The sequence below is a fragment of the Gymnodraco acuticeps genome, unplaced genomic scaffold (assembly GCF_902827175.1).
Source record: "Gymnodraco acuticeps unplaced genomic scaffold, fGymAcu1.1, whole genome shotgun sequence".
NCBI lineage: Eukaryota > Metazoa > Chordata > Actinopteri > Perciformes > Bathydraconidae > Gymnodraco > Gymnodraco acuticeps.
In genome coordinates, this window is record NW_022992339.1 from 382,031 (window position 1) to 402,327 (window position 20,297).

The 20,297-nt window shown below is 41.2% G+C and overlaps 1 protein-coding gene across 7 annotated transcripts in view; it reads left to right on the forward strand.

Annotated features, from left to right (window-relative positions):
* The window catches only part of ikbkg (inhibitor of nuclear factor kappa B kinase regulatory subunit gamma), a 29,252-nt gene extending 10,599 nt beyond the window's left edge, over window positions 1–18,653 (forward strand). For all 7 annotated transcript variants that reach the window (XM_034208658.1, XM_034208659.1, XM_034208660.1 and 4 more), the window contains 8 exons: window positions 3,119–3,221; window positions 3,311–3,426; window positions 4,150–4,302; window positions 4,949–5,021; window positions 5,370–5,504; window positions 14,512–14,648; window positions 15,376–15,452; window positions 17,480–18,653. In XM_034208658.1, the coding sequence (XP_034064549.1) occupies window positions 3,119–3,221; window positions 3,311–3,426; window positions 4,150–4,302; window positions 4,949–5,021; window positions 5,370–5,504; window positions 14,512–14,648; window positions 15,376–15,452; window positions 17,480–17,655 (970 nt within the window). In that variant the 3' untranslated portion in view covers window positions 17,656–18,653. The remainder of the gene's footprint in view (window positions 1–3,118; window positions 3,222–3,310; window positions 3,427–4,149; window positions 4,303–4,948; window positions 5,022–5,369; window positions 5,505–14,511; window positions 14,649–15,375; window positions 15,453–17,479) is intronic.
* The last annotated feature ends 1,644 nt before the right edge of the window (window positions 18,654–20,297 follow it).

Consider the following 20,297-nt stretch of genomic DNA (forward strand, 5'->3'; position numbering starts at 1 on the left):
CTGTGTGCATGCTGCCCCTGCATGCCCTGTGTGTCTGTGCTCACTTTGTCATGAACGCTCGTTTACTTTTCTGTCGTGTTCTATTATATACCAGTGGTTCCCAGCCGGGGTTACAGGGGTTCTTGAGGGGATTGCAGGATGTCCGTAGAAAGATTAGGGATTATTTCCACACCAAAAGAAAATGTAGCCTGTTGATCGTGGTCTAGTTCAGCATCCACGAGTAACGGTTCCTGCCGGGTTAGTGTTGATTGTAACACCACTTCAGTCAGGGTGACCAGGTGCCTACCATGGATGTATAATAAGAACTGGATACAGCGTCGGAGGCGGGGTCTCGTTCTTTCCTATGAGAGCTGCTCATTGGCGCATGAGGACAAAATGGCCCAACTTTAGAGAGAGTGAAACGTCACGGATTTCCCATGATGCCTAGCTGTCAGAGCAGAAGAACCCGTATGTGCGCTCACAGAGCATGCGCCCCTTAAGCCCCGCCCCCAGAGCTCCCACTCTCGGCTCAATAGAATGAATGGAGAGAAAACAAATCTAGATTCAGCTTTTAGTGCATTTTACAACTTTAAGGACCAAATGAGTATAATAAGGGCTATAAAATAGTTCATACTGGGTAATTTGTTCCTCAGAGTCCGGCGCACTTCCTGGCGGCTTGGTGCCAACCATAGGTGCCAACAAGCCGCATGTGGAACAAAGAGTGTGTTTGTGCGGGTCATCGTGGAACATGTTACTGCGATGCTAAGAGGTCGTTTGGATTTCGATAATGTCAATTCCACCCTAAAAAAATTAAGATTTCTAATATTACTTAACGCTTCAATATAAGTTGATGTCCACATGATATAGTCTGGAGCTGGAGAAAAAAACTCCCAAGTCTTACAAAAACTCTGGGAATCGCCCTCCACTGGCTACACCCATAAGTAAATACATTTCTAGACTTTCTTTATTAACTGACATCTGACACAGCCAATGGTAATAGCCATCTTTTGCTTTCTGAATAGCCATTGGATAAAAGCCAAGTTTTGACTGTCTGTTAAATGTGGGACATCTCAATTTGTGGGAAGCCGGACAAATGATAACAATGCCGAGCAGTCCCGCGCAAAGTGGGACACCTTGTAACCCTAACTGAAGTTCATGTTCACGCTGAAGCGCTGCGCATAGCAACGAGCTAAAATTAGCTGCAAATTGACTGTAAGAATAGATGCATGGTTAGGCAACGATAAACGTACAGATACCGGTCGCGTCGCTGCAGAACCGTGTTTAAGAGAGCCCTGTGAAAAGAAAATATATATAGGGAAATACATTTTAGATCCACCACGGCCAAAAGTCCTGGCAAATAATTCTATGAAGCCAGCCTATCTGCGGAGAACCAAACACGCCGGTAGAGTCTGTCAAAAGTCGGGTTGAATATGATTCCAAAGGGTTTAATACAAGTCCAAATGTAGGTGAATAATCACAGATAAGTGACAGGGTAGTTATAGAATGGCGACCAGCTCAAGGGGGACACGAGACAAAAAGAGTTGGGAACCGCTGTTATACATTTCAACAATTTATCATTCCATCATTGATGGACGGATTGGCATTGTCTTCATATCTGCACTTCCTCTTCTCATACAGGGTTAACAGTAGCATTTGTTAGCTTCCCTTCCCATCATCTGGCAAAACCAATTGGACATAAAATTATTTAAAGTATGTTTTACTAAAAATAATTGTAGTGATATATTTATTTGAAATGACTGAAAAATTAAGATTTCAAATTCCTTTTCTGTCCTCATTGTATTGAACAAGGCATGACTTTAGTGCACATTCAGATATTTATACTTGACATTATCATACCAAATTCAACTGTCATTTGATTTTCACAACTGCAGAGCTGCCTGCTGGCTACATGGCTGAAACTGATGTGAGGCGGCCCCCCCTGCACAGCCCCCTAGTTAGTTATTTAAATATAAAAAGATACAGGAGGTTTTCTGTAAAATCATAGCATCAGTTATTTGATATGAATGTGTGGTTCCTTGTAAGGCTATGCAGTCAGTGGTGGAGTGTAACTTGAATACATGTATTTACTGCAATTAAATACAGTTATGAATATTTATCCTTTAAACTTCTACTCTACTACAGATGGTTTTTACAACATTTTGAATACATAATGTATAATTGTTTGCATTGTGTAAGGTAAAATGACCCAACAGAATAAAAAGGAGTTACAATTAGCTCCTCAACAAACTACAACATTAAAATACACCTATGTTAATGCAACAATATAAAAAGTGCATGTTTTGCAGGACAGGCACTTTTATTTGTAACATTTGTGTTGCTAATACCTCCATACTGAAAAAAACAATTGGACTTTTGACTATTTTCACAGTGTAGTATTGCTACTTTGACTTTATGAAATGATCCTAACACTTCTTCCACCACTGCACAGAATTACCATTGATTAGTGATTCATTCATAAGTATTTGAATAATTAGCCAGGGACAGTTGTCAATAACCAACTTGCTGCATCTTCTTAAGTCATTGTTATTGTGTAAATTATAATTAAATACATTTGTGAGTATTGTGAAAACTCTTTAATAATTGCAACTTTAATATAAGATCAATCGTTAGCCCAACTGTAATTATACATACAGTATGTGTATTATTATTATTTTTTTGGTGGTGGTCTAATGGATAGTGAGGTGGGCTGATGATCGGAAGGTTGCGAGTTCAAATCCTGCCTGGAACACCACTTGCCCTTGAGTAAGGCACTTAGCCCTCGGTTACTCCAGGGAGAATGTCCCTGTAATCGGTCATTGTAAGTCGCTCTGGAATAAGGCGTCTGCTAAATGCCTAAATATTTTTAGGAGAATAAACCCCACAGATCCTCAACTCCGGTGTGTTTCACTCATTAACAACGCAACAGAGAGCAACAAGAACGTTGTCTACAGTAGCCATTAACTCGCATGTATTATCTTATTTGAGGGGGGGTGGATGCGTGGGTCACCCAAATAGGTTAAGGGGCCTTTGGCTTTTCTTTTTTTGTGCGGTGCCCCCACAAATAGAATCAAATTCTGTGGGAAACACTGACATGACAATCTGTTCTACTGTTTTAGTGATGAGAGCGTTGTGTCTGCAGGTACCGTGATTTGGAGGAGAAGCTGGATTACCTGCAGAAGAGTTCAGCTCAGCGGGACCGAACTGAAGCTCTGCTCAAACAGAAGGACAAGGATTGCGCTCAGGTCCGGACTGTGAACAGTTCTCCTGCTACTAAAGTTACAGATGGTGGCAGCATTTAAAGACTCTAAACTTAAATACATTGTTTTCACAGCTGGCCAAGGACTGCGAGGCTCTGAAATCTCAAGCCACATCCCTGTTAGGAGAACTGAACGAGAGACAGAGCTGCCTGGAGAAGAGCGAGCATGAACGCAAAATGCTGGATGAAAAGTATGTGATAGCATTAATACAAAGCAGAGACGCTGTGTTCTATAACGACATATAACAATTGTAGGTTTAAAACAAATGATGTGGATGGAGGTTATAGTAAAACATAAAACAACTGTATATTGATATTTTACAGCAAAAATTGCTTAGTAGAAAAATGATTTGATACTAAAGTCATAACATTTAGAGAATCTCTTATTTCTTTGAAATCAAGTCACAAACAAAACTTCCTGACTTTGTTTGGCAAGGTTGGATAAGCCTCATCCCACCACAGACGGCCGGCCTATTTGAAATATATTTTCCATTCGTTTTTAGCAGTTAGGAAATGCTCATGATGTTAGGAGTGATTAAGCTGAGGTGATTGGTCTTGAGCATCATGAACAGATAAAGTGTTCCAACATGTTCCAAACTGCTAACTTCCACGTTAACAACTTCCTGTGGAATTCCTTGGTTACTGTATGTGTTGTAAAATGCCAATTATTTGACTGAGTCAAAAGACCAGATGTGGTTTAGCAGATTGTAGGCGGGGCTTAAGGAAAACGATGTTGTGGATGTTATGGGTCCAATGGGAAGAACGCTGGAGGATGCAGGGAAGAGTATTATTAGTATTTGTGTTTTCAAGGGTCAGGGAATGTTGGCTTAATTGCCACAACACAACACTGTATCCAGTTGTCTCACACATCCATGAAGTGCATGTGTTGTGATGTGTTCTCTCTCTGAGTGCAGGCTGTGCAGTAAGATGAAGGCGCTGCAGGTGGCCGAGCGGGAGCAGGAGCAGCAGAGGAAGCAGCATCACGTAGCCATGGACAAGCTGCTGCTGCAGACCCAGAGCCTGGAGACCGCCCTGAAGACAGAAAGACATGTGGTCACAGAGGAGAAGTGGGTTACACACACACACACACACACACACACACACACACACACACACACACATATTTTCCGCATTGTGATGATGTTTAGACAGATTTATCCCAAAGAGGGAAATATTTACAAGGACTGCACAAGTCATCACAATTGCAATATAGACTAACACAATGAGTGAAGTAGTGCAGAGCAGTCCTGACCTACAAATGGTGTTCTACAGACTTCATAACAAATCCTTGTTTAATACAGATCCTATTAAAAAAAATCACTCCATGATCATTTAATTGTATATTTTATTAATAATGTAAATGGTTTTTCATTCCCTCTAAAATCGGCCATCATATTGCATTTACAAAATAGTGTAAATAATTTGAATTGTTTATTTTTTCCAAATCATGTGGCCCCAATATTTATTTTCCATTAATTAGAAAAACTGTTTTATCTTCTGCTCACAAATATTGAAAATACATATTTTCCGGACCAACACAATACAGTTGTAATGTTCAATTATCATTCTATCATTGTGAGGTCTCCTTCAAATTTGAAATGAACACTTCTGGGTTTCTTTCAAAGTTGTTCTACACTGTTACCAGCCGGTTGCATTGCCGACATGTAATGCAATACTGTGTGTAAAAGTTACGTTTCCTTTTTTTCCTCTTAGGAAAAAACTGACACAATTGCAGCATGCCTACACGTGTCTTTTTAGAGACTATGATACCAAACTGAAGAGTGAGGTAAAACACATTTAAACAGCTCTTCACCTTTTAATGCTTGCTATGAAGCTCATGTATTGTTGTGTTAACATTCATTCGTGTGTGTGTGTGTGTGTGTGTGTGTGTGTGTGTGTGTGTGTGTGTGTGTGTGTGTGTGTGTGTGTGTGTGTGTGTGTGTGTGTGAGAGTGTGTGTGTGTGTGTGTGAGTGTGTGTGTGTGTGTGTGTGTGTGTGTGTGTGTGTGTGTGTGTGTGTGTGTGTGTGTGTGTGTGTGTGTGTGTGTGTGTGTGTGTGTGTGTGTGTGTGTGGTGTGTGTGTGTGTGTGTGTGTGTGTGTGTGTGTGTGTGTGTGGTGTGTGTGTGTGTCACAGGGAGGAGATCTGTGCAGCCGGTTGGAGGAGGCGGAGCGGGCGCTGGCCCTGAAGCAGGACCTCATAGATAAACTGAAGGAGGAGGTGGAGCAGCAGAAAGGCTCTCTGGAGACCGTGCCCGTCCTCACTGCACAGGTACAGCATACGGAACATCTCACTTCCATGCAATACTTAACATTATAGGAGCCATTAACAGCTTTCTGATTTAAGATGGAAATATCTAACAGATATATTGTTTTCTTGGACCGAAGCTGAGGACAGCAGAATGACTGTAGTCAATTATTGACACCCTATTTTTTCTTGAGTTACAGCATTATTAATGAAATATAATTTTTAGAAGAGATAAGATATTTATGTAATCTAATATTTATATTATTATGTTTTGATATCGGGCACCTTCTTTGTGAATGAATGACATCAGTGTCCACCTGGGGGGGGCAGGCTTTAAAAGGACGAGACACTTGGGGGGTTTTGGGTTAGATTGCGGGAGGCCTACAGTTTTCTGATCACATTTAAGTGCATTATTCTATAGTGAATCACATTATTAGGGCATTGTTCTATTTAGTAGATAACATTTATTTGGCACATTTTTCAAGTATTTTTGGCACTTTATTTAGTGCTTTTTTTGGTCACCTTTTCTTTGCCTGATCACGATAGTGATATCTGGATTTTATTTAATTTTTCTGGAAAGTCAACCAGAGCTTATTGTTTAATAATTCATCAACATTCTATCTTTTTGGGCTTCAGAAAATAAAAAAATCAGGATAACCCGCTTCGAACATGTTAAGAGCATAACAATAACTGTGCTACAATTGTAGCTAGAATGACTGTAGTAAACACTGACAATAATAACACCATTTTTAAAACCAGTGATCTGCCTAGCAATGGTTAAGTTTAGCCCCAGAAACACTCCCCCAAAGCAGGCGTAAATGTATCGGTTCCTGCTTGTCCAGCATCTGGATTTGGATTAAAGATTTCATGTCATGGAGGTTTATTTAGCTTCCGATGAGTCACTTGAGATATGCATAAATAGTGTATGGTCCACACCCACCTTTCACCTGTTATCAGAATCAGAATACCTTTATTAGTCCCACGGAGGGGACATTTGCGTAGTTACAGCAGGAAAAAGAGCCACAGATAGCTTAATGTTAAATATGTGACATGCATTAAAAAAAGTACTAAGTTATGATATAATAAAAATATATAATAAAAAAAGGTTACATAATTACAAAAAATACACATCCTGTAACAGTTCTAAGGATTTAGCAGCCAGGTATATATTACACAGTTATTAACAGCATTTATATATAGCACATATTGCACATAGTTTGTTGGTATTTAGCAGCAAGGGGTGATATAGTCTGTGTTGTGGTGTGTGTGGGAGGGGGGTCAACTAGGGGCTGTGCTGGTTGTATAGTCTGACCGCTGCAGGAAGGAAGGACCTGCGGTATCTCTCCGTGAGACAGCGGGGGTGCAGCAGCCTGTCGCTGAAGGAGCTGCACAGTGAGGACAGGGTACAGGTACATAGAGTGGTGCAGTGATGACGTATTTTTATAGGCCGACCCGAAGTTGGGATCGGGTGCGTTCACACCTGCCTTGTATAGTCCGGTTGAATCTAAGGGTGCGTTCACACCTGCCTTGTAGTCAGTGGCGGTTCTACAAGGTGGCACGGGGTGGCAGCTGCCACCTCAGAAAAATGCCTTGCCACCCCAGCTGCCACCCCAGTTGGCAGCTTTGTTTTGAAAAAAAAAGTTGTGGCTCATCGGACATTTATGAGAGAAAATCTCTAATGTCCGAGTGCAAGTGAATGCAGCACAAGACGCGAGCCTTGTAACCCCTCCCCCGGCCCTGGAACGAGCGTGGAAATATGATTGGCGGCGATTTCATTTGAACGGGGGACAGCGCAAAACGAGAAGCATTTCGGATCCAAGTAGACCAGGGATGGGCAAATGGCGGCCCGGGGGCCGCATACGGCCCCCACCTCCTCTTTTTGCGGCCCTCAGATACATTTCTAAACAACTTAATTAATACAAAAAATATATATATTTTAAATTGTTTTACTTGTACATGATTTCAAATACCGCAAAATAATCTGTGACGCATTTGTGTGTATTGTGTTTGTTTCCGGGGGAAACACTCACAAGAAACACCGGCTGTTGTTATGCCTGCTGTTACGTTAAATTGCCTCTTGTAATTATGCCTTTACAAGCTTAAAAGTTGTATTTATCATCTGAATTTGGCGAAACAAGTTTAATATTCTAAAACCAAGACTCTGTTTATTTGAAATCAGATGAAAACAAACTGTCACGGACCCTGCCGTGTTATCTATGATTACTACGCTTTGCATTCATAATTTCAGCGGGAGGGGGGGGAGCTGTCTGGGTTAGTGTTCATGACTTCATGTTTATGTCATCTTAATGGTTCATCTCAATACACACACATTCTCCGTGCTTTCCAATAGTTTAACATAGTTTTATTCCACTGTTTAATAACCTGTTCAATACAAACATGCCACTTGTAAAAATGAAATAACATTTCTGTGAACTGATATTTGTTTAGTGAGCTTATTAGAGGATGTTCCCATTTTTTGGTGATGTTCCCTTTGATTGTAAAATGTCAATGAAGATGTCAGACTTAGTATATTTGTTAATAATTAAATACAACACATGGAATTTTGTGTGCGTGTGTTCCAAGTGAATCTGCGGCCCCCTGGTGGCCAGTACATCAATTATGTGGCCCCCACCACCATCAAAGTTGCCCATCCCTGAAGTAGACGGAAGGAATGAGGTATTTGCGGTCAGTGGCGGCGCCAGGGTATGGCTGGGGTAGGCTACAGCCATACCAAGAAATGGCTTAGCCCCACCTTAGCCCCACCATGAAAAATGATGTTAAGGTAAGCTAAATAAAGTCTGCCAACTCGCGCCGAGTAAATTGCACAGACAGCAGTTAGTAAGATTGATTTCAGTAGCCACTTGTCTGGAAATACCGAAGACTAGAAAGGGTTTTGAAAACTTTTGTCACGTAGTGATCGTCTTCTCAATAGAACATCTTTGATAATGTCTTCTAGCCAATCAGAATCACGATAACGGCGTGGTGTTGTTGCAGGAAGTCCCGATACATCGATACAACATTACGTGTTGATTTCTATCAACACGTAATGAAATAAGACCCCACGGTTTGATGATTGATAGGTGTGTGGGCTGTCTTTCATTTTGACACACAGAACAATGGGGGCTATCCACCCTTATCCACAATGTAAAGTCATTCACAGCCTCTTCCCTCTTCTCTCTGTGAGGAGCAGCAGGTTCAGCTTTCAGAACAAAGTAACAAAAAACTAAAATACCATTAATTTTTTTAAATATGTCGTGTAGTAATATATTTATTTATTTTTCTTCTCAAGAGAGTACCAGAATGTGTATTTTATGTTAGTATTTCAAAAAATCTCCTGGGGGAGAATCCCCCCAGACCCCCCTGCAGTGGTTGGGTTTTCAGCATGTCAACTCTTTCACTTGTGGGGAAATTGCAGGATTGGCTCCAGGTCGCCCTTTTTATTTACTACAAGACAAATGTGCCTTTTTATTTCATACAGTTCAATTTGGATTGAGACAGGGAAATAATCTAAACCTCACGGGTGGCGTTTCACTGTCAAGGGGAGCGTGTATGTAATTACATTGCAAATACTGACTTGAGCCCCACCACTGTATGGGTTAGCCCTACCAGAGATTACCCAACAAAAATACTCTGGAGCCGCCACTGTTTGCGGTCTACAATGACAGAGAAGAGCCTGTCAAGTTTGGCTGTACTCAGCATTGAATCAAAACGCACCATAGCTTTAGATCTTAATAAGTTTGTGAGGCGTTTTGCTGAACAAGATGGTAATCACCACATTCAGCTGTTATAGGCATGCCAACTTGATGCTCTGCTCACGGATGAGTCGATGAGAATAATAAACTGTTAAGATGATGACCTTACGTGTGTATAATATTTTTCTTCTTTGTGGGGTTCTGCCCCCAAAAAACTGTTTTAAGTCCTGAGAAAGTCAAATCAGACGGTGTGTAAAACTTCACGGCCCAGCCAAAAGAAAGAAACACTTTGATTTAACTAGGCCACTAGGTAAGGACCTTCCACTGGATAATAACTGCAGCGATGTTTATGTTTTAGCTGAATACACGTTTTTTAACCCTAACTGATGCAGTTAGTCACTTCTTTAATGTTTGTTCTTTCTGATGTAAAGTCAAGGTTGTAACTGTTTGCAATGAAATTGTGGGGCGCTGAACTGTTCTTTTGATTCTTTTGATATGATAGTAATTACTTGTCTTTCAAATTTCAAGGAGGGTGAGCAAGCATCTTGAGGAACATTCATCATTATCTCCTCCAACAAATATAGTTTATTTAATAATAACACTGAATATGTGAATCATAACAGTGATTCTGATAGGAATAATATGATTGTTAATATTATCATATTCATACAGACAAACATCGATGAGACAGTTAATTAATGTAGCCTACTTATTGCAGCAGTCTGCATAGATTTGGTACCCCTGGTATTGTTCAGTTAAAATTCATTAAATGATGTGTGCCACAATAATGTCACCTATGTTATTGAGTTAAAATATTAATATTGTGGCTTTCCAAGTTAACATTGATTGATATGACTGCGATTAAATCAGCATATACTTCTGCCAGGGGATGCCACCCCTCAAATTCTCCTGCAACCCTCTTTCCACCCCATGAACATTTTTCTAGATCCGCTTGTAGTCCGGTTGAATCGAACCCTGGTGCGTTTAGCCGCTTGGTGCGGTTCATTTGGGTCGGTGTGAACGCAGTCCGAGACCCAGTGATGTACCGGAACGCGTTCATGAACGAGCGTTCATTGAACGCGTTCCGGTACATCACTGGGTCTCGGACTCATATTTTGGGCGAACGTGAACTGAATGTACTGTATTTCCGCTAGATCAGGGGTGCCCAACCTTTTTTGAACCGAGAGCTACTTTTAAAGTTGCCAGTCTGCCGAGATCTACCAGTCCAAATAGAGAGACGTAGCCATTACTGACCAGGTAAACTAACAGGTAAATACACACTTCTACTTGTATAAAACTGACTTTTGTACGATTAATACTTCATAAAATACTGCAGATCCTTTATCTTACCTCTTTCTAATCTACACACATACAAGTATTTAACTGAAGTTACACAACAGTGTTGTTGATACAGAGTTGGAGTTTATTCACACGTCACTACAGTGGGTAATGTTTTCAAGAAACATTGAACAGTGCTGCCACATATGACACAGGAAAAAGAAAAGACTCTGAACCCTTTCTTTGCCATTAAAATTAGGCTTACTATAGTAATAAGACAACTCAGATCTGAAGCTACACAGGAATCTGCTGCCAAAGTGCAATAAAAAAGACAAAATTAATAGAATCAAACCCTTTTTTTGTTGCATTTTAGTAGAGTATAAAAATAAATGCCTTTAAAATAGGATGCAAGCAACACTAGTTTCTTAACCTGAATTGATAATAGACTATAATCAATTTAAGTTTGCATTCTTATACCATTTTGTACAATAATTATAATGAATAAGTTCAAACAAACTAAAACTTACAGCTGATTAATAACGGTATCTAACTTGAGTTTTTATTATATCAAAAACCTGTTGAAATGCTACTGTTATTTGTACTGTCCCCCAAAAGCGCGTCGGCACGATAAGATGCTCTGGTAGCAGCCTTGCTCTTGTTGTTGGGCCTGGTGAAAATGGACTGCTGTGCATTTAGCTGTCCTTTCAGGCCCCTCCCCTTTTGGAGCGTAGGGCAGAATTAGGAGGGAATTCCGTCTCGTAGCGTTTGTGCACTGTTTTGAAATGCCGCTCCTAAATTACCCTTCTTCAATAAAGCCACGCTCGCATTGCAGATGAGACAGATGGACTTTGAATTGGAATAGATACACAAATAATCATCCTCCCACTCGGAGTGAAAATTATATATTTTGGGCTTTTTTGCTTCTGCCATAATTGCGGTCTTGTGTGTGTGCGGACTGTCACTCCTGTTGACACGGACAACCTCAGCGAAATAGTGCCCACTGCCGACCAGCCACGCCCCGACACATGGGGTCTAGCCGGCCAATCACAAAGCTTTGATGCGTTCAAGTGCATTATTCTGGCACAGGAAGATTATGTCATAGGACATTAACGATAAAACAGAATATTGTTGTTCTATTTTTAGACACATCTCGCGATCGACTGGGAATCTCCCCGCGATCGACCGGTCGATCACGATCGACTGGTTGGGCACCCCTGCGCTAGATGAACGTAATTGAGAACACGTTCATTCTCAGCGCTGTATAACGGCGTTCAAAAGTGCGTTCATTCTCAGCACTGTATTATAACGGCGTTCAAAAGGGTGCCAGATTTCATATGCCTTTCAGCCGAAAACCCAGTTAAAACACACCGTAAACAGGCTTCAAAATAATGCGGAAAACCACCCAATCTGGCAACAGCAAACTGCCTGTGACGCGTACGCGCCTGTCACCCCTGGCTGTCGCACTAAAATATACGTCATCAGACTCCTCACAACAAACAATGTGGAACCGCTGAACCGGCGAGCATTGAATGAATGAATGAATTAGTATCGACGAAGCCGAGAGCAGCTGCAGCAGCACTCGCTCAGTCAGACTCTACGGCGTCGGCGTATGAGCATTTAAAAGACTTTTACGTTAAAGTCAGTACTGACTCAGACGGAAAAAATCTAACGTTTGCCTGTAACCTTAGTTTCATACCTCAGCCTGGTTCCTACCTCGTGTTGTGTTAGTACAGAGTTATGTCGGCACATGTTTATATGTTATATGTTTGCACAATGACTACTTTCACTTTTGGTACTTTAAGTATATTTAGATTATTATACTTAATAAAGACCATTCAAGCAGCACGTTTTTCCTCATGTTTTTGAAAATATACTGTAGAGATGAAAGCTGCAGCTGCTACTAGTGTGGACTGAATGGGCGGCAGCAAAGCGTTATGGAAATGCCAGTATTCTGTCTGTGGTTCTATATGGGTTGTGGCAATCATTTTTGACAAATAATAGCTCGCAGCAACGTATTGAAAAAATAACTATAAACTATAAATTAGTTCATTTTTGAAACCATGAACTTTAGTTCAACATTTTGAATTATGAACTGAACTAGTTCATTTTAAAAATGTGTGAACTGTGAACTGAACTAGTTCATGTAGAAAGTGAACTTTCCCAACACTGCCGAGACCTCTGAAGTGAACTAAACAACCGGACTCTGGTCCGCTAAAATAGGTGGTCTCGGAACGCTTGCTTGCGAACTCTGGAGCGGTTCATTGCTGGTGTGAACGCAGTCCGCACCAAAACATAGGAAGCGTAGTATTTACGTGTCACAAGAACGCGGATGTCTTCAAAATCTTTAGCGAATGAGTCTTTCAAGACATCCGCGGTTGTTAATTTAAAGAGTGAAGCAGAATTAAGTGTTGAACAGTGTCGTGTAAAGTAAAAATGCTCCGTCAACATAAAAGTAAGAACACCTGTCTTCGGTGAAACGCCCCTCCTTACTGCAAAACGTCTCTCATTATGTCATCATGTTTTTTAACGGACGTCTGATTATATAATCATATGCGCGGGCCGCTAGTAGGGTGACCAGATCCCAACAAACCAAATGTGGGACAAGGAGTATGGTTGTGTGGGACAATGTGGGACACCCTCAACAGCACCCAACCCCTCCCCCCCCCGGAAAAAAACAACTTAACAAATATATAACAGAGCAGAAAGTGAAGTAAAAATGCAGTAACAATTTAGTATCTTAATAAAGAAAAGTAAACTAAGGCTAACCAAGGCAGCAGCCATTATTCACTTCAAGTGTTTAGAAATGCATCTTCTTAATTCAACTAGTGTATTACCTGTACAAGTAGTCACAACATAAATTAATAGATACAAAAATCACAAATCAAAACTGGCCAGGAGGGAACAGAAACATAATAATACATAAAATAAAATAGCTTTCAGTTTTTTTTTTTTCATCACAGCAACAGCAGGTGGGCGTCCCCTCCCCCCCACAGTGTGTGGGCTATTTTGTCACCTAGAACCTCTGTCAAACAACTCTCCACAGAGGCAGGGGCAAGCACATCTGTTATTATGGACGCTGCTTTTGTACGACCACATGACATTTTCTTTACTATCTCAGAGTCTGGAAAAATGGTCGGAGCTAGCTTGTTACCAGTCATTTGACCGGTATGATTGGGACTGTTGCACTGTATGGTAAACACTAGTTATTTCTGCTGCTGTTACCTTGTCTGAGTGGCCATCATTTTTTGGTTTGAGTAGGAATGTCTCCAGAGTGGGATGTCTCTTTTTGAGCGACACGTTTTGTGAGAATCGCATTCTCGGTGTCTTCTTAGCTGTAGTTTCAGTTTCCTCCATTTTCCATAACCTGCTGCGTCACCTGCGTTCGTTGTTGTTGTTTGGCGGGGCCGCGGGGGGGTGTGTGTGAGTGAGTTACTCTCATTGGTTAACACTTGACCAGCACCCGCCGTGTGTTACAGTTTGATTGACAGCAAACACAGCCCCGTGATGATAGCCTTCCCTGCTTTCTCAACAGCCATTGGATGAATCTGATTTTAAAGAAAAGCGTTTTAGCCAATCAAAATGAAATATGCGGGACATCTTCTCAATTTGCGGGACGCACCAAAAGTCGTGAAAATGCTGTGCAGTCCCGCGCAAAGCGGGACATCTGGTCACCATAGCCGCTAGTGTCTGTTGATCTCCTGATTAACAGCATGAGAATAACCTGCCGAAAGTGCCGATGCTCCATGGCGGAGGCTCCGGTAAAAATTGCCGGAATTTGCGTTTTTACCCCCTTAATGTCTGACCAATGGTTGAACAGCATTTCCGTGCACATGACTTGTGTTTAAAGTTTATAGTCCGTTTGAGTTTTGCCCTGTGAACGCAAACCGAACCTTCTGAAAAATGAAACAATGTAACAAACTGTCCTCTGGTGCGCACCAGAGAAGCGGACTATTAGGTGTGAATGCACCTAAGTGAAGATTCTTTCATTGGGTTTTGTAATATTCCAGAAGAAAACACACACGTTTATAATACTTACACTGTTTGTTTGTGTGTTTGCTCAGGCTGAGATCTACAAGGCAGATTTCCTAGCAGAGCGAGAAGCGAGAGAGAAGCTGAACCAGAAGAAGGAGGAGCTGCAGGATCAGCTGACTCAGGCCCTGACTGAGATTGACAGGCTCAAACAGGAAGCCACATCACGGTAAAAAGAAAGTCTGAAAGTGGAAAAAGCACCATGGGAATGATTTGTTTCCTGGATGTGGGCATGCAGTCCTTAATGCACCGCCACACTGTCAAAAGCTCTGTCTTGCTGTGAGCTCCAGCTGGCTATTTTTTTTCTCTGTTTATGTCATTTGTGGTCCAGGGTTACATAGTCCTCCATGCTGAATTCCTCTCCTTGCCCTCTAATCACATGCTGCATCAGCATCTGGAGGGGACTTGAGCTTTGCTGCTGCAGCATCACAGGCAGGGCTGTTGGCACTTCAGCCAATACAGAGATTTGTAGAGATCTATTTTTCATTCTATAGAGAAGTTGTTGAGGAATATGTACTGGAGGCTTTCCTATAAAACATTGATGGCGTTTATTTTACTCTGGATAACTTTGTGAAGTAGCCTCAAATAACTTTGATAGGTTAGTGTTATGTGATGCATAGATTTTGTTTAAGGATTTATCTACAACATTCTGATATATTTATACGGTTAATAGTTATAAAATAATACAAATGATATTGGCATTGTTAGGGATAGAGCAATTCAGTTCTAGAGATATTAAAATTGTCAATTGTCTGTGTTTGAAACAAATGTTTAGCAATCAATTTCCTTCACCTTTTCTCTTCATCTTTACCAACATGCGTAGTTTACTTAAAGCACAGGAGAGAGGTCTTCTAAAGTTTGATTGAGCAGGAGAGTTTCTTTGTCCCCTGTTTCAGAGCACGCATCGAGCAGATGAAGCTGAGACACCTGGAAGACTTTCCAACAAGGACGCCACACATTCCCCCCCCTCAAGGTACACACAAAGCCACACATTCAAAATAACAGGCACATAGATATAAAGTTACACCCACACGTTATATTAATATATTATTATAGATTTTTAATATTATAGATTTTATGGTCAATAAGTATTTGAACAAAAGCTCTTTGGTTACTGCTGCAAAACAACAGCTCAGGGGCCTCATTTATAACGCCGTGCGTAGGATTCACGTGGGAAGGTTGCTTACGTAGTAGAAATCCAAAAAATAGGTACAGAAATGTTCCGACATTTTCCGATTCACCGAACATTGCGTACCGGCGAGGAAAGTGCGTACAGCACGTCCTACGCCGGTTTCCCTTTTATAAATCACAACCGACTCGAAATGCGTGCAGCTTTTGCGGGCTTCACGTAACGCCCATATTTGCCTATAAATAGTCAAAGAAACGCCCATTCATTCATTTTGACTGACTTTATGAAGAAGATCGCAGGAAATGACGACAGAACAGCTAAAAAAGACATCTCACACCGTGTCAGATTTTGGTTCTTTTGGGGAGGTGGAGATAAATCATATTGTTTGGTGGATGCCGTTTGAACCAGAGTAGCAGCATGGAGGTCGGATCGTCACCAAAATAAATAAATAAGTGGTCCGAAAAAGGTTCATGACAAAAACAATACACATAGCCTTCCTCAGGCAGTGTGTTTGTGCCGGGGACAGGAGACCCCCCCCTTGATGAGAGACTGTAAGAAGTGATCGGGGAATCCCTCCGGAGTGGAGTCATGACGACTGGATCTGAATTATGTTTTTGTATTTGGTGGTTTGTGTTCCAGCTGTCGATCAGCTGTGCGCAGCGTCTCCACTGCAGCCTGTGCGTCTCAACCCCCCCCCCAGCAACTCTATATCCACCAGTTAAAGGAAATACAACTAATGTGTTGTGTTATATTAGCTGTACAATTGACCACATATGGTGTTCTTAGCTTCCATACCTCCTGTGTTTTACGAGCGACTTATCAAGTCTTGGCAAACGGCATAAAACATGATTAAACATGATGGTATATAAAACCATGCTCGTATCTACAACCTATAGAAATGCAAAACAGCGTCAGTTTAGACGTAATGCTGTCCTCCTGCTTACCGCATCATTTATGAGAAAACATTTCATAACATTAACACAACATATTCGAGGTGGTTTTAAATAACATATCCGTATTTATTTATTTCTCCAAGTTATGTTTTTGTGTGCACTGAGGAGTCTCAAACAGGCGTTTGTTTCATCATTTTAAGATCAGCTTTAATCAATGTTTGAAAGTGAATTCTTCATATATGGTAATGAGAGGTAATATTTTATTGATGGTATTATTTCCACATATTTCTCTCCATTCTTCCTTCTGCCAACGGTGTCGCAGTTTCTCGTTTCTCCCGTTTTTGTGCTTAGTGCGTACGCATGGGTTAGAGTTTGCGTGGAGGACCGCACGTTTTCCCGTCAAGTTAGTATTTTATAAATCGCAAACATTGCGTAGAAACTGGCGTACGCCATTTTTTGAGCGTAAATCCCTTTATAAATGAGGCCCCAGGACGTACTGCAGATGTGTTCTCAATCTCATGATACCTACTCCAATATCTCTATGCTGTCAAGCCCCACTCAAATAGTACTTTATGATCCAAAAGCTATACACAATAGACCGCACATGCAATACATATATAGTTTGTCAGTGAAAAAGTGACTTTATACAAATGATTATCAAGGTTGTAGCATAGTATTTTTTAAGTTAAAATATTAGCCCAGGTGCTTGATTTCAAATGCAGTGGACACTTGAGTATCATTTGTAAGTTTTGCTGCCCCTAAGCAAACACAGAATATTTTGACTAAGCACCGTATATAGGTCAATGTACTGAGTTTAGTTGACTAACTTTTGTGCAGCATTATCAATGTAATTGATGGATTTGAAAGAAGAAGGCTTTTTAGTAGTGGGCTACTGTACTGAATGTTTGTGGTCACTTTATAAAACAAAAGGGAAATGTGTCAGAAGCTGTTTTAAGATGCTTTCGTTCCCTGTTGCAGCTTTCAACACGGTGCCCCCGGCCCCCTCGTTCCGCCATCAGGGTTTGGCCCCCCTCGGTGATCAAGGAGGAGCCGCTGGTGCTGAGGAGCTGCCTGATTTATGTTGTCCTAAGTGCCAGTACCAGGCTCCAGATATGGACACGCTGCAGATACATGTCATGGACTGTATACAGTAACATGAGCGTACAGCACACACACCTACAGATTTACATAGAAAGTACATTTAATTTTCGCACGTTTCCTAGTGTCTACTCCTAGCATTGGGCACAACTTGATAAACATCTTTGGTTGTGGCCCCTTGCTCTCTGACACACACTTCAAAACAGACACACAAACCGAAATACTTGCTGTACATCTTACAATTTTAACAATCGAATATGTTGGAAACAAGACCATTGGCAATCAAATGACGGTATGAAGTGAAAGCGGAGAATGACAGCAAATAATGAGCACGGTATTTTCCTAGAAGGTGCTCAATGGATTACAAATCGTGCTGTAGCTTTTCAATTCTGCAACTCGTGCTTTTCGCGTCTTTGTCTTTACTCCTGGCACTTTTTCTTTTTCCCTCTTCATGCCTTGCCTCTGAGATGGCCCACTGACAAACATGTCCATCAGTATTTGTATATGAATCCTGATATCTTGTCCCTCTTTGCTCTTGTGGGATAGTGGCAATCGAGGAGGTAAATACATACTGTGGAATAAGTGCGTATAGTTTGACTGTATCCTCCAGGTTATACACGTGTACAATAGATAAATGGGGCCTTCAAATGAGAAATCGAATGACAATGTGAATAACCTAGTGAGCTTTGAATTATATACGATACTCAAATATGTTTTGGTCAAAGATGTTGCTGTATACATTACCTCCAAACATGTATTATTATTATAAATTAGAGATGGATTTACTCTAATTGAACAAAGTAGCCATTCTCTGTGTTCTGTGCACCTCTGACTGCACCACTGCTTTAACCCCGACCCTGAACGCACCACCCCTGTCTGTGCCCTTTATTCTGTCTTATCTATACCTGTAGCACCTTGCTATTTATCTCTCCGCAGGTAAGCACATCAAGGGTCCTTCACAGTTTGTGTGAATATTGTCTGTAATGATGGATCATTTGGTTCAAAGATTATTGTTTCAAACTGTTGAAGATTTAAATAAATTTGTTATTCATTAGATTGTATTTGTGTGTTTTGTCATGTGTGTACCCTGAGTGGTAAGAAACAATTTCACAAAAAATACGTTTTCTTTGTATGTTCTTTTAAACTACTATAGTTTAGCATACTAGACAGGGGCGGCGGGTGCTGTAGGCTAGGGAAGGCTAAGCCTTCCCAAATATTTGTGCCACCTGTGCCCTGTACGAAGCCAGTTCAACAGACCCTGGATATGTTTGAGTTATCTTAACTAACCCTAACAAACGAGATTTCGCTAAGTGGTCCACGAAGCTGGTTATCAACTCGGTGAATCAAGCCAGGGTTTCTCTCTCCAGCTGAGAACGCGTTCACGTGAAAGGGGCGGGGTTAGCTACATTTGACCAATCACAAACAGGGACATTTGTACTGACAGCGCAGCGTCATACTTCATTAATGAAAAGTAAACTAATATTAGACAAATATGAACTTTAAACATCCATGACTTAAACATATAATCCAGGATACAAGCCACATAGTTGCACCTGCAAGGAGAATACAGAACAACTGGTTAAAAAATAAACTACCGAGTGTTTGAAAACAGTTTTATGATACTGCCCCATCTAAGACACGAGTGGATCTGACTTTAAATTACATTTGAGTTGAGTGTTTCGTCAACTTAATGTGTTGCTTAAAATAATACGTCTGCATACAGTATATGTGACAATGTAAGTGTTGCACGGCCAGATACGGCTCGAGAAGCTGACTCAGATAAGGAAATATTGTGATATTATATGATCGATGATCTGATTGATGATGTGATGTTAGTGTAATATGAATGATAAGTGCGACACGTCGGCGTCTTCTCTGCATACGGCAGTTTAAACTGTATTTCCTTTATCCTGTAATATGACTTGATAGATTTAAACTCCGCACACTGAGCTCTGATCGGTCAGCAGGCGGTGCTTTCACTGAGTTGACCGCACCTCTGCCCACTTTGACAACCTAGGATGGCTTAGAGTAGACGACAGAGTACAGCTACTTGCAATGGGCCTGGTCTACAAGATCCATACACCTCTATGGTACCCATGTACATGTCAAAATTCTTCCCAAAGGTCAAGGAATACCATGATCATAACACCAGAGGGAGCTCCACAAATCATGTGAAACCCAGATTTGGCACAAAAAAGGGGGAATACACGTTTCGCAATTATGCCACATCAAGGTGGAACGCTCTTCCCACAACTGTAAAGGAAAGTAAAACTATACTTACCTTCAAACCCTCTCTTAAAGAGCACCTTCGGGGGAGAGCATTGCAGAACTGGCCCCGGTAATGGTACAAATCTCAACCTGTCGTTCAATGGACAGCTTCCCCCCCCATCTATGTATATACTGGCCGAGGCTATATATAGGACGGTCCTGTACACAACGCCAAATGGCTATATACAGGACCGTCCTGTACACAGCTCTCTGAAATGGCTATATACAGGACGGTCCTGTATATAGCCATTTCAGAGAGCTGTTATACAGGACCGTCCTGTATATAGTCATTTGGCGTTGTGTACAGGACGGTCCTGTAGCCATTTGGCGTTGTGTACAGGACGGCCCTGTATATAGCCACTCCCGTATAGGCCCGCATTTTAGACTCTGTTACTAACTGTATATCTGTAGACTTGGTATGTCTTAAATG